This window comes from Rhipicephalus sanguineus, chromosome 3, assembly GCF_013339695.2.
Source record: "Rhipicephalus sanguineus isolate Rsan-2018 chromosome 3, BIME_Rsan_1.4, whole genome shotgun sequence".
Taxonomy (NCBI): Eukaryota; Metazoa; Arthropoda; class Arachnida; order Ixodida; family Ixodidae; genus Rhipicephalus; species Rhipicephalus sanguineus.
The window spans coordinates 58,812,986-58,827,159 of NC_051178.1; the positions used below are offsets into that span (position 1 = coordinate 58,812,986).

Sequence of the window (14,174 nt, forward strand, 5' to 3'; positions counted from 1 at the left end):
ATGCTGGCCGCCGCGTCCCGCATCACTGCTGCTAGCGGCTGTCTTGCGGTAGTTGGTTGAATCAGAGGACTAGGCATTGAACATCGACTTACCAACACTCAACGTTGCTCGGTAATATGATTAATGGTTTCGAACTGCGCACGAATACGAAACTTTAGGCTAAATAATGCTTATACAAGCGCCCATTTTGAAAATAGGCATTTGTATACATTTGTAGGCATTTAGGCACAAACGTCAGAATAGGCATTTATACACACTATAAAAACATTATAAGAGACCTTCTGAAACTCTAATCTATGCTCATATATCAAAGTGCGGCAACAGGAGCGCAAGGAACGAAATAGGCATTTGCCTAAAATCTGGTCGCTAATCATTAACCTTTACCACTTTGCTCTCTATCGCGGACACCGTTCAGTCCATCGCCAACCGCTGAAGATACGCTATTAGGAGAAATGGAGCTTTGTATATATTGGCTAATAGGCCAATGCCTCGCAAATAAGAACTGTATTTAGTTATCAGAACTATGAACGAATAAGTTTCGTGTGCGTGTCGTCTAGGCACTGCTGATGCAACATACGTTCAGTCGAAGTTCAGGGTTTAGACTCGATCTCTAATGCTTGCAATGAAGTAGTTAACTGAGGTCTACAGAAGTATCGTCATCAACCCCATCACTTTTTGCGCATGTTTCGACGAGCGAAGAGGAAGTTACGCATAAGGAAGCCTAGTTTCGAGACCCGAGTGATCCCGGATAATCACTTGCTCTAAACTCGTATACGTTTAAATGCTCATACTCTGCCGAACGTTACTGTTCGCACACTCTTGCTTCAAATTTGCAGAAGTCATTCCTCAGCTTACCGTAGAGTTTCTGCAGGCTGGGCACATCCACTACACAGGGAAGAAGAAAACAGCGCAGCTCGAAGTTAAACGTTTGTACATTTGTTTAATAGGCGCCTCCCTATGTAACATTATGTATGTGTAAGCTCTAGGCAAAAAAGGGCGCGAAGTGAGGTACATGGGGCTCACAAAGCAGTATTAATAAAAACCGTGCTAGTGTTAAGAGACGTCAAAACGAGACACCGAAAAAGCGTCATGCTTCAAGTGTACCCTCCGTTCATTGAAGTAGCCAGCGGAGGTGCATGTTCCGGGATATATATATATATATATAGCGGGGTAATACGTAGCCGGTGAATACCATTGAGGAGTGTAAATTAACACGTGCAGTTGACTAATTTTATGGACAGAGGACTCGCACATAACCTAGTGACTACTGTAATATCGCCTTCCGATTGATTCCTGCCCGGAGATGGCGTCAAGATTGCAACCTCGAAATTTTTGCCGTTGCTTTGTATAGGTTCACTTGTGCCTGTATGCGAACATATGATCTCCATGTACAAACGTTTTCAGTGCTGTACGAAACAACTTCAAAATCGAGAAACGAACGTCCTAGAGCACTGAACTATTTGTTTGAAACTCTATGCGCGCAGTACACTTGATTAAAATGGCCGTTTCATTTAACTTTATTAGGCTATAGTCAACTGCATTAGAACATGTCTCAATTGTGTACTGAAGTCAGGCATAATAAAGAATTGCACGTATAGGACCAAATATTGTTTCATGAATTACGCCTTCAAATTGAGCCAAAATTCATTGGAATTTCGAAAAATACTCATCAGCGCTACCAAAACTGAGCTCTCGAGGTTCGACGGGAGCAACAATGAATTTCGTTCGAAATTTAGAGGATGAATATTACGTGACTGCGCAAAGAACTTTTTTAATCAGTAGAAGTTACACCGTTACTTCTCGGCTTAAATTTGGCAGTTTAGACGTGTGAGCTCAAAAGTGACCGATTACTCTGCTACTTATAAAACATTACACTAATCTAACTCAATAGCAGGTTGTTGATTCAAGCAGTTCAAATGATGCAATATGATTGCAGCCGCGCACGCACCGCATGTTCAATAAGACTCTTTCCTGTAAAACTGATAAAACGGGTATGGAGATGTTTCTGAGGGGCTCCAAATAATTGTTACATTGTCGCGTTGTATATCTGCTAGCCGTAAGAGAGTATTTTTCAGAAGCAGCCGCAATACTCTTATCAAATAAAACGCAACCACAACAAAACGGCCCTTTGACGAGGCGACATACAAGCTATATTGTCTGCAAATTTCAATAGAACTACTGAATATTTTTTTATAGACTGCAGAAAAATTGAAGTGCAGCTTTTGGATGCGAAGCATCTTATGGCGGAGTCAATCCGGTGGTGGTGTGCGGCGTGACCACCCTTACTGCGCATGCGCAAACCCTCTCCACACACCTCCTTCCCTCCCCTCTCCCCGCCGCCTCTCCCCTCTCCATTCCCCCCCCTCGCGCGCCTCATTCTCTCCTGCGAAACGCCGCGATGAGCGCAAGCGCATGCGCGTCGCCTCCCCTTCTCTCTCCACTCCTACGCTCCCCCCTCTCCCGCGCCTGTCGCCGCGTTCCCCGCTCGACCTGTAAAAATTAACGGCCAGGCTAGAGGGAAGACACGACGCGCGTAGCGTTCCTCTTCGCGTTCCACGACGCGAGGTCGGTAGCATGCCCGAGGTCGGTAGCATGCCCAACGAACGCCAACGGAACGCGATCGTGCAAGTGCTCCGGCTTCGCATCGCCTCATGGTCCCCTTTAGCGGGAGCTGGTGTAATTATTGTTTGCGAATTTCACAATATGCATTCTGTAAAAGTAATTTCAGGCCTCCTTTCTACGCAAATTAGCTATTGTATTGTAAATCGTAAGCTACATATTGCTTATTGGGGTAGTAATCGAATTGAGGAAGAAAAAATGTTTATCCTAAGACAAAAACTGGACGTGAGAATGACTTCTCTAGCGACGCGTTAATTGACGCCGTTTTGTCCTATGGATTTCCTTTACCAGGTGCTATGTAGACTACTCCACTCACTCACCGCGGTAGACTCGTCTTGCCACCTGGTGCGCAATCCTGGAAAAGAAACAAGCCAAGGTTAAAATGGATGTAGCTACTTATTGTTTGCCACAAATGTAGGAATGCAAGTGTACGTATCCACAAGTGTATGGCGTCGCCCGTAGGTATGTCAGGGAGCTTAGCGGAGTATGACGCTTCCTAAAGGGACTGTCTACGCTCGGAAAAATGTTTCTGATTGTGCTGAAAATAATAAGATGGTTCGTCACATCGGCGGCAACGAGAATGCTTTTGCCTCATAAAAAAGGCATTATAGTTTTAATTTGATGTTGAAAATCGTGAAAGAATGACCGCTTGCGTCACCCAACGGCGATGTGGTTCAATCTACTGGTATGACAAGAAATCCTCGCAGGTAGACTCATTTTGCTTAAAAACAAAGAAGTATAACATTAAATTGCATTTTGTGCACTTCAGGCACCTTTCGGTTGCGTCAGACAGTATTTTTTTTGCTTTTTTTTTCTCACGCATCCAAAGAGGCACCCGGTGGCGCTGCTTGCGGCGCTGTCTTCGATTTCATCTGCTTCAAATCATGCGCTATGCCATGTGGGTATCTGCGCTGGTCGTACCGTGCCGCTGTATTGTTGTTAGGATGTCTTACATGCGCTGCGCTGTGAAGGCGCGCATTTATTGTCTCTTTTTGATGAAGCGACTTGGCTTCGATTTACTGGCAGCAGTGCTAAAATAAACGCATAGACTGCGCTTACAGCAAAACAAGTGTTCTGTAATCGTATAATAAGGCTTCATTTAACCGCTAGCGCACTGAAAACGACTGTGACATTCGTCACAAATAGTGTTCAGCGAAAATAAAGTAATCCTACAGAAATCACATGGGCTTCCGCTTTTATTTTTTCTGGCACTACAATCGTCATCGCGTCCACCAACCAGTGTTGTGGGCATGTTTCACGCCAATAGGGAGGGAACCAGCGCTGGAGTTTCCGCGGTGTGGGCAGCGTCCGCTCTGGCGGTCAAAGCGGGCATACTCCAGCCGCTCCCGCGGACGAGAGTGCTGACTGGTTGAGGCGATACGAGCGCGCATCGCCGAAACAAAACTAAAGGACGCTGGCGGTACTGTTGCGCATTCAAGTGCCACAATACGTAGAAATGAGGGAGGACGTATCCTTCTATGAGTTTCCTTCTAAAACTCTAAAACATAAGAATAGGAACGGATGTGGCGTTGCATCCCGGCAATCAGGCGAGCACAGTATGTCCTGCTCTTGCTCTCCTGTCTTGTCGGTACTGTTGCGCATTCAAGTGCCACAATACGTAGAAATGAGGGAGGACGTATCCTTCTATGAGTTTCCTTCTAAAACTCTAAAACATAAGAATAGGAACGGATGTGGCGTTGCATCCCGGCAATCAGGCGAGCACAGTATGTCCTGCTCTTGCTCTCCTGTCTTGTCGGTACTGTTGCGCATTCAAGTGCCACAATACGTAGAAATGAGGGAGGACGTATCCTTCTATGAGTTTCCTTCTAAAACTCTAAAACATAAGAATAGGAACGGATGTGGCGTTGCATCCCGGCAATCAGGCGAGCACAGTATGTCCTGCTCTTGCTCTCCTGTCTTGTCGGTACTGTTGCGCATTTCAAGTGCCACAATACGTAGAAATGAGGGAGGACGTATCCTTCTATGAGTTTCCTTCTAAAACTCTAAAACATAAGAATAGGAACGGATGTGGCGTTGCATCCCGGCAATCAGGCGAGCACAGTATGTCCTGCTCTTGCTCTCCTGTCTTGTCGGTACTGTTGCGCATTCAAGTGCCACAATACGTAGAAATGAGGGAGGACGTATCCTTCTATGAGTTTCCTTCTAAAACTCTAAAACATAAGAATAGGAACGGATGTGGCGTTGCATCCCGGCAATCAGGCGAGCACAGTATGTCCTGCTCTTGCTCTCCTGTCTTGTCGGTACTGTTGCGCATTTCAAGTGCCACAATACGTAGAAATGAGGGAGGACGTATCCTTCTATGAGTTTCCTTCTAAAACTCTAAAACATAAGAATAGGAACGGATGTGGCGTTGCATCCCGGCAATCAGGCGAGCACAGTATGTCCTGCTCTTGCTCTCCTGTCTTGTCGGTACTGTTGCGCTTTCAAGTGCCACAATACGTAGAAATGAGGGAGGACGTATCCTTCTATGAGTTTCCTTCTAAAACTCTAAAACATAAGAATAGGAACGGATGTGGCGTTGCATCCCGGCAATCAGGCGAGCACAGTATGTCCTGCTCTTGCTCTCCTGTCTTGTCGGTACTGTTGCGCATTCAAGTGCCACAATACGTAGAAATGAGGGAGGACGTATCCTTCTATGAGTTTCCTTCTAAAACTCTAAAACATAAGAATAGGAACGGATGTGGCGTTGCATCCCGGCAATCAGGCGAGCACAGTATGTCCTGCTCTTGCTCTCCTGTCTTGTCGGTACTGTTGCGCATTCAAGTGCCACAATACGTAGAAATGAGGGAGGACGTATCCTTCTATGAGTTTCCTTCTAAAACTCTAAAACATAAGAATAGGAACGGATGTGGCGTTGCATCCCGGCAATCAGGCGAGCACAGTATGTCCTGCTCTTGCTCTCCTGTCTTGTGGCGTCGGGCTGGTTTCTAAACGGAATTGAGTGTGTCTGCAAGATTTATTCGATAGTGAGGGCCACCAGTGGAAACCGGGGCCAATGAGCAGAACTTAATCGGTGTTTTGTCGTAAATAAAACGGACATATTATGCAGCATGCGGCATATGTAATAATGTTTTCATCTGACCACCACCAAGCTCCTTCTGATGCCACCGCGTGCAGTGAATATTGTCGCAACGCGGAAAGAACAGGACACGGGATCACGGTGCGACAAGGAAAACAAGGTCCGTATTGACAGATCAAAAGAGCAGACGCTTCAACGTCGTCTTCCTCAGAGAGAGACCGTGGTTGCTGCTCGTGCTCCTCACTTCGTTGTCCTCTGTCAGTCTGCCGGCTTTTAGTCGTGACAATATGATACGATAGGCAGGTATTCTACATTATTTGCAAACAGCTTAGCGGAAGGAAAGCTGTCTGTCTACGAAATGCGTACGGGGGCTCTTTCGCCGAAGCCGCTGAACTGCTATGAGAAATACGCACCGCGATGGATGCCTCCGTTGAACTTCACTTGTGCTACAGACAGAGTTGTTGTCACGAACAACGCAGTGGACTACTCGAAGCGTAGCTTTCTGGAGTCAGCCGATGCGGGGGTAAAGCTTCTTCGTGCATTGGCTGCCGCGGCGAATAAGTGACATCGCAATTTATGCCTCGCTAGAAAAGGGTCAAATGTCTTGGATTTTTACTTGCAGTTTAATTCGCCTAACGCACTGTGTTAGTTTTTTCGTTTCCTGTGTATGCTTAGAATAAACGTGTTTGATCAACATCGACAATTGCTGGCATTTTACGTGCCAAACAAGGTATGATAATGAGGCACGCCGTATAGTGGGAATCAGGATTAATTTTGACAACTTGGGGTTCCTAAATGTGCATATAAATCTCAGTATGCGGGTGTTCTTTGTATTTCAACCCCATCGAAATGCGGCACCGTGGCTGGGAATCTATCCCGCGCCCTCGACCATAACAGCGCGACACCATATGCTATGCTAGCACGGTGGTTTGCTTGATCAACGTCCGCGTGCACACATACCGCGGGCTGGGCATACATACCACGGCAGAAAAACGTTGACGTAGCTACCACTTGCCTCTTACTTTTTTTTTTTTACTGCAGTATAGTGGGCAGTTGGTAGCGACGCAGCACGTACTTATCAATGGAGGCTTGTGAGCCTGCACTGGCTTGACACAAATCTCATGACGCAACCAGAAAATGGTGACGACGGAGTCGCCACCACGGCACAGCACTGTCTCTTCGAAGCCGTATGCACAGACGTAGTCTGCTTTGCAGGGCTTTTCTCCGTTTTCCAGTGCTTTCTTGAGAAAGTAGCTTTTAGACCAAGTTATTTTTTTCTAAACCATAGAGCAGTAATATTGGCGCAATGGCTGCTCGAGCTGTTCGCGCCAAAATGAAGCACGGGAACAGCGCACACGCGTGCGCTCACCGCGGTACGGTGCGGCCGGTCGTCTGAGCGCGAGCGGCATGGCCTCCGAGATCAGCCGGCGGCGCGGAGGCCATGCGAGCGGCTAAGTTATGTCGCGACTCCCCGCCAGGCGCCCTTTTACATGCGAAGCATTTCTTAGCGAACTTCTGCGACTTTGAGCGTATCTATCTATCTATCTATCTATCTATCTATCTATCTATCTATCTATCTATCTATCTATCTATCTATCTATCTATCTATCTATCTAGCCGCCTACGACTTTGTGCTCTCCTGGCCGTTTCGTTAATCGGATGTATACCAAAATTGGTGTGTCATAACATGGCCTTATTACGAACATAAATAACGGGCCATATCATGAAAATCATGACACGCATGTCATGAACAGCATGATTTACATTCCATGGCCTTTGGGCTCTTGCGGCCGTTCGGTTAATTTCATATATACCAAAATTGGTACGGTGTGACAGGAGTTCATGACGAACATAATGACAGGTCCTAACATGCAAATCATGACGCGCATGTCATATGCAGCATGATTTACATGACATGGTCTCGGGGGGCTCGCGGCCGTTTAAATGAAGGGATACATACGAAAACTGGTATAACGAGACATTTCTGTATGGCGAGCATAAATGACACGTGGTAACATGAAAATCATGATATGCATGTCATGTATGACATGATTTACATGCCACGCTCATGGCGCACTCGCGGTCGTTTCGCTAGATTGATATACCCCAAAATTGGTATTGTGCGATGTGAATTCATGAAGAACATGAATAAAAGGTGGTTGCATGATAACCATGACATCCATGACATGTATGTCATGATTTACATGCCACGCTCATGGTGCATTCGGGTCCGTTTCGCTTGCATGATATACACCAAAATTGGTATTGCGCGACACGACTGTATGACGAACGTAAGTGAGACGTGGTAACATGAAAATCATGACATGCAAGTCATGTACGACCTGATTTGCATGCCACGCTCATGATGCGCTAGCGGCCGTTTTAGTAGATTGACATACACCAAAATTGGTATTGCGTGATGTGACTATATGAAGAACATGAATAACAGTTGTTAAGATGAAAAACATTACATGCATGTCATGTATGTCATGATTTAATTGCCACGCTCATGATGCATTCGCGGCCGCTTCGCTACCTCGATGTACACCAAAATTGGTATTGCGCGAAGCGACTGTATGACGAACGTAAATGAGACGTGGTAACATGAAAATCATGACATGCATGACATGCACGACACGATTTACATGTCGCGCTCATGGTGCATTCCCGGCCGTTTCGCTAGCTTGGTATACACCAAAATTGGTATTGCGCGACGCCACTGCATGACGAACGTAAATGAAAGGTGGTAACATGATAATCATCATCATCATCATCATCATCATCATCAGCCTGTCTACGCCCACTGCAGGGCAAAGGCCTCTCCCATGTTCCGCCAATCAACTCGGTCCTGTGCTTTCTGCTGCCACGTTACACCTGCAAACTTCTTAATCTCATCTACCCACCTAATTTTTGAAAAATTAGGTGGGTAGCATGAAATGTACGACATGATTTACATGCCATGCTCATGGCGCACTCGTGGCCGTTTCGCTAGACTGATATGCACCAAAATTGGTATTGCGCGATGTGACTGTATGAAGAACATGAATAACAGGTGGTAACATGAAAACTATGACATGCATGCCATTTATGTCATGATTTACATGCTCTACTCACGGTGCACTCGCGGCCATTTCGCTCCTTCTATATACACCAAAATTGGTATTGCGCGATGTGACTGTATGACGAACATAAATGAGAGGTCTTAACATGCGAATCATGTTATGCATGTCATGTACGGTATGATTTACATGCCACTGTCATGGTGCGCTTCCGGCCGTTTTGTTAACGTGATATATACCAAAATTGGTATGGCATGACACGAGTGCGTACGTGATGAACATAAACGACAGGTCACGCATTTATATACCAGAATATGCGTTTCATTGGCATGGTGTACACTAGATTGTGCATGCATGCGTGCATGGCAAACATGCGATATATGGTGGACTAGATGCCATGGCATGAATGATTTCATTTGGCTCAAAGACAAACAAGGCGATGTATGCAGCTCTTTGCTGGCTGCTTCGCATTACATCGATTCCCACAGTGCGTGGGATCTGCCGAATTTTTTCGGCGCGCCACCTATCCAGCGCTGGTCACCCATGGAAGAAGACCGAACGCAGATAGAAAAATTCTGTTATAAAAATTTCTACTCACTTTCCAATTTCTTGGACACTTCATACGGTACGCTTTCTCTTGCGGTTCAAAACAGAAAAGCGACGAAGGACGGTAGACAGTCCCTTTAAGTTCACAATCCCTCTTCCCCCCTCCCTCCCTGTCTCCCCAAAAGCGCAATTTTCGTAATTTATAATGCGAAATTTTTTCGTAATACGCATAGCTTATTTACTACGCATGACCGCTATTTTCCCATCATACACTGCAACAGCAAAACGAACGAGGCGGTAGGAGGGGGGTGGAATGCGTATTCTCAACTGATGGCTGTGTCTGTTCCAGTTTCGTGATCATTCGTGTTCTTATGCTCACAGTACTAACAGCAGAAAGCTGCATTGAAGCTGATCAAGGTCAAGAATGCACAATTTTCCGCCACTGTCCGCTACCTGTTTGCGAAAGATGAACTAGGCCTACACACCTACAGGACGCTAACAGAGCAGGGCTTTGTAGATATAGACCAGTTTACAGTTGCTTTAATAGAGAAGATATAGGAAGCATAATATTGCTTGGGATCATTTTTTTTTCGGTCTAGTGAAGTTACAGGTAAAGGTTAAACAAGAAGACCACTGGAGGCTTACATGGTGGAGTTATCAACATAAGCAACATCTAAACATTAAACGGGTAAATACCACGGTCCGAGTGAACCAACAGATCAGCAAAAGACGGGGCCACCAAAAATAACTCCACCCCTTGAAAATGACTCTCTTTCATTATAACTCAATTCTAAAGCAATATTCCACTAAGCTGCGATACCGTGTTCATGTACTTGCCGCAACGACAGTTGCGTGTTTACATTCTGTATGGTATAAAACTGGCGTAGCTGAAATAGATCCGTGCTTAGAATCAGCAACAAAAAAAAAAAATAAAGGAAAATTGTGGCTGCTCGCACACGCGCTCACACACACAAAAAAGAAACACCCTTGCTTCACGTCCTGTTATCTTCGCGTATTGTCGTTAATTGCTTTGGTTTGCAGATTGGCAGTAATATACACCAATCCCACGACAAATTTATCATTGCTACGGGTCACGTCCTATGGTAAAGCCATCCACTGTTTCTCGTTCTTTTTTTTCCTCCTTGTTCTTCTTAACGAGCGCTAGTGTTTTGGAGTAGCTATATCGCCGCGGTCGATACCCACGGTGCATATTTGCGGTAGGGAACAGAATTTAGCGCAAACAAACGAAATGAAAAAAAAAACGCGAAGTTTGGTCCCGAAGCGCGAGAAAATTAAATCATACAGCCTTTCGCGTCACAAACTGTCGCTACAACAGGCCATGATTTAAAGCCCATACATATCAAAACACATGGGAGCGGGCCCCGCCATACAACACCCTCCGCACGTAAATCAAACTTTGTCAACGCGGCGCTGACGTTAGATAGCGCCACGGGACACCTCTCCCTCATAACACTGTGCGATGGCTCCAAGTGCTACGCGCATCTCCATTATCGCTATCAATGCTTCTTCTTTCGCGTTCAAATACTAAAATTATCTTTTGTTACTCCACTGCCTGGTTTGAACGCCTTATCTGTGCATGTTACCAGCGTACGTTGATCGTGAGTGCCGTTGACTATAAGGGGGGGGGGGGGGGTTGAATTTTCCTAAGCCCGCCAACCGAAAATAAATTCTGGGTACGCTCCTGCTAGTTTTGTTATATATTTTCTTTATTTGTCTTACTTAAAGTGTGCACGTGAGAGCCCTAGTGCACAATGCGAATTGCTTGTCAATTTTTTTAAAAAATTGAACTCGGAAGCGATCCCGCATATCGTTCATCCTTGAGGTCAACCGGATGCATATCGCATTGCATAAAACTGGCGTAACCACCTTCCTGTCATAATCATTTGAGGAAATCAACACTTGCTCAACCAAAACGATTGTTCTGCCATATACTACGAAACTGAAACACTAACCTTACTTCATAGTGGGTAAATTAGCATAAGTATCGAAGGTGTAACGTCAACATTTTAACAGACCAGGAGAGGGGTGCTTTCTAAGAGAGAATGGAAACAGTCATCTTCATCTTTTAATGGATGTAAATATTAAAAGAGAGTTTCTCGTGTTCGTGATTAACAACACGTGTTAAAAATGGACTTGAAAAGCGATAACGCTTTTCACGATAGCCACTCTTGCGCGATCTAGAAATGTATATTCAGAGGCAACGTTTACGAAAAATTAAAGCGCCTTCATTTCTGCGCGAAATATGCGTGAGCTATACGTGATATTCTGATGTTTCTTCAAATAATGTTGAAGGAAGGCAACAATATTTCACTACAAAAATAATACTGAAAATATTGCTTTTATATGGAATAAGAACCTAGCGTGGCAATATGCGGTCTCGTGCGCTAGCTCTGTTGCTCCTTCGTGGAGAACAATTTACATTACGTTTAATAATTCAGCAATAGAGGCGCTTCAAAGCGTTATATAAAATTCCTCCCTGTGCGTTTCAATTAGCAAGTTACCAGTCGGCGAGACTACCCGCCCCGGTGGTCTAGTCGTTATGGTACTCGACTGCTGATTCGAAGCAGGCCCGTGTACTTTGATTTACGCGCGCGTTAAGGAACAGCAGATGGTCAAAATTTTCGGAGCCCTCCACTACGGCGTCTCTCACAATCATGTCGTGGTTTTGGGACGTAAAACCCCGAGATATTATTATCACCCGTCGGCGAGGGGCTTCATTTTGGGACAGACTGTAGCCATGTGGATAAAAATACAGACGTATTTTGCAGCAGCCGATCAGAGTGTCATGTGGAAGGATCGACGTGAAGTGCTCTGAATAAACATAAAACACAAATGTTACCCAGGGCGCGTAATGTATGCTTGTTCGTTAGCAGGGTGCGCTTGTGCGTGGTTTGCGTGCGTGGCTTGCGTGCGCCGCTAGCAGAAAGGGACGTGGTCGCGGATAGCTCGATCTTCTGTAATAAAGGTATTCGTTGCGCGCATGATCGTGAGGTTACGGGTAAGTTCTCAAGGTTTGTGTCCGATACGCGTGTTATTTTGTTACCTCATGTAACACGTTTCCAAGGTTAACAATACGTGCAGCGTGTAAACAGTGTCCGCAATATTACGTTTCATTCGATGAATGCCGCGCGCGCGTTTCTCTATAGATGGGATTATATCTGTGTAAACATGCTGCCGTATATTACGACATCCGGGCCGGAAAATCAATCATGGCCCAATTCTTCTCGCGCACACCGAGCGAAATGGAATTAAAGCCGTGTTCGCGCCCAGTGGGTCAGCTATTGCATGCCTTTAAACGTGATATATTGGTAAACATCGCCACAGAAACTTCAACTACAAAGAAGCCCTCAGCAGTCTTTCTTTCTATTACCGAATTGTATGCAAGCAATGAAATTTACATTTAAGCAAACAGCCATATCCGTGTGGACTTTAACATGTAAATAATCCCTAAGCGGTGGTTGTTTTTATATATTGCATCCAAACCTGTGTTGCACGATCTCTTCTTAAGACATCAATATTTTTGAATTTTTTTTTTGTTAATGATGCAGCATATCATTTACTAAGAAATTGTTCCATAAAAGGACCTTCCAGACGAGCAATGTACAGACACCTGTATATAGCCTAGAGAAACGGCTTTTCATTTTAAAGACGCCTTTTTAAAAGTCATTAAATGATGATGATATATGGTATTTCATGGCGCAAGGGCCAATGATGGCCAAAGAGCGCCAGGTCATGGGACAGACGATGTGATCAGTTAAAGTCATTAAAGTTAGCCGCAGAATGCTAGATGCAACATACCAAAATTTAAAAAGAAGTGTAGTCATTCGCCAAAAGGTCAAGAATTGCAAGCAATAGTGCGATAAACAACCGGATTAAGTATGATTGCTATAGTTTTCTCGGCTGGATATACTGAAGTACTCTCGTACTACTTAAATTATAAGCCTGGTGTCACGCTAGTAAAGACAGACAAACATTCTTCAGCTGGAGGCTGCAAACTCTCGCTGTCACAACGCGTGCGTGAATAACTCAGGCATATAAATGCGCAGTGTTGACTATCGAGGGGGGGGGGAAGTCTTACCGCAGCGCCCCTCGGATGTTCGTGAGCCTTAGCGCGACTTTAGCGCTTTGTGCTAAACTGGCTGCATCGTATTTTTCACGCTCAGGTTGATTACCGATAGTTTCATTAGCTATGCTATACTGTTAGTTGCCTATACTGCTGTAGTGTTAGTTTGAAGGAAACTCCGTTCAAAGCGAAGTTATCTTTGCCACCGCTTGGAGAGCCGTTTGTCGGGTGACGTCGCATGCCTCAAGGTACGTATGGTGCCCGTGAAGACGAGCACAATGAGCGACGTGCTGCGCAGATAGCTCACCCTGCTCCTCGGCGCTGTCCTCTTCCGGACTGTCGCTCATGTTTAGGCCGGGCAGAGCAGCGGCTTACGAGGAGTCACGTCTCGCGACGACAGCGGTCTTCCCAGCAAGGCATCGCGCGCTGCAGCGTCGCCTCGGCCCTGACACCACCTCGCTCGAAGCAGCTAATGATGATGATGATGATGATGATGCTCCTTGGATGATGGCACCTACCCACTCAGGGGGATCGGCCAAGAGTCGGGCGGATCATAAAGTCTGAAAATTTTAAGAGCTAAAAGACGTTACTGTATCAATTAGAATGAAGCGTCTTGTTCTTTTTTAATGATTTTTAGTTTTTGATTAGACCGTGTTGCATAACCTCCCAAATGGCCAAATTGTTTATGTCATTATGAAAATTTTAAAAATTATTAGCGGTTGATGTGTCGAATAAGACGATTTGATTCGCATATGAATTTCTCAATAGCACTGCATATATTCCCGTCCGAGTGCCCCAGCACAGAAGCCCCAAATGATAACAGTAT

The 14,174-nt window shown here is 45.3% G+C and overlaps 1 protein-coding gene across 1 annotated transcript in view; it reads right to left on the reverse strand.

Annotated features, from left to right (window-relative positions):
* Positions 1 to 13,695, reverse strand: part of LOC119384941 (uncharacterized) — a 47,841-nt gene extending 34,146 nt beyond the window's left edge. Inside the window, exon 1 of the mRNA XM_037652556.2 lies at positions 13,656 to 13,695. Within this exon, the coding sequence (XP_037508484.2) occupies positions 13,656 to 13,695 (40 nt within the window). The remainder of the gene's footprint in view (positions 1 to 13,655) is intronic.
* Between the last annotated feature and the right edge of the window lie 479 nt (positions 13,696 to 14,174).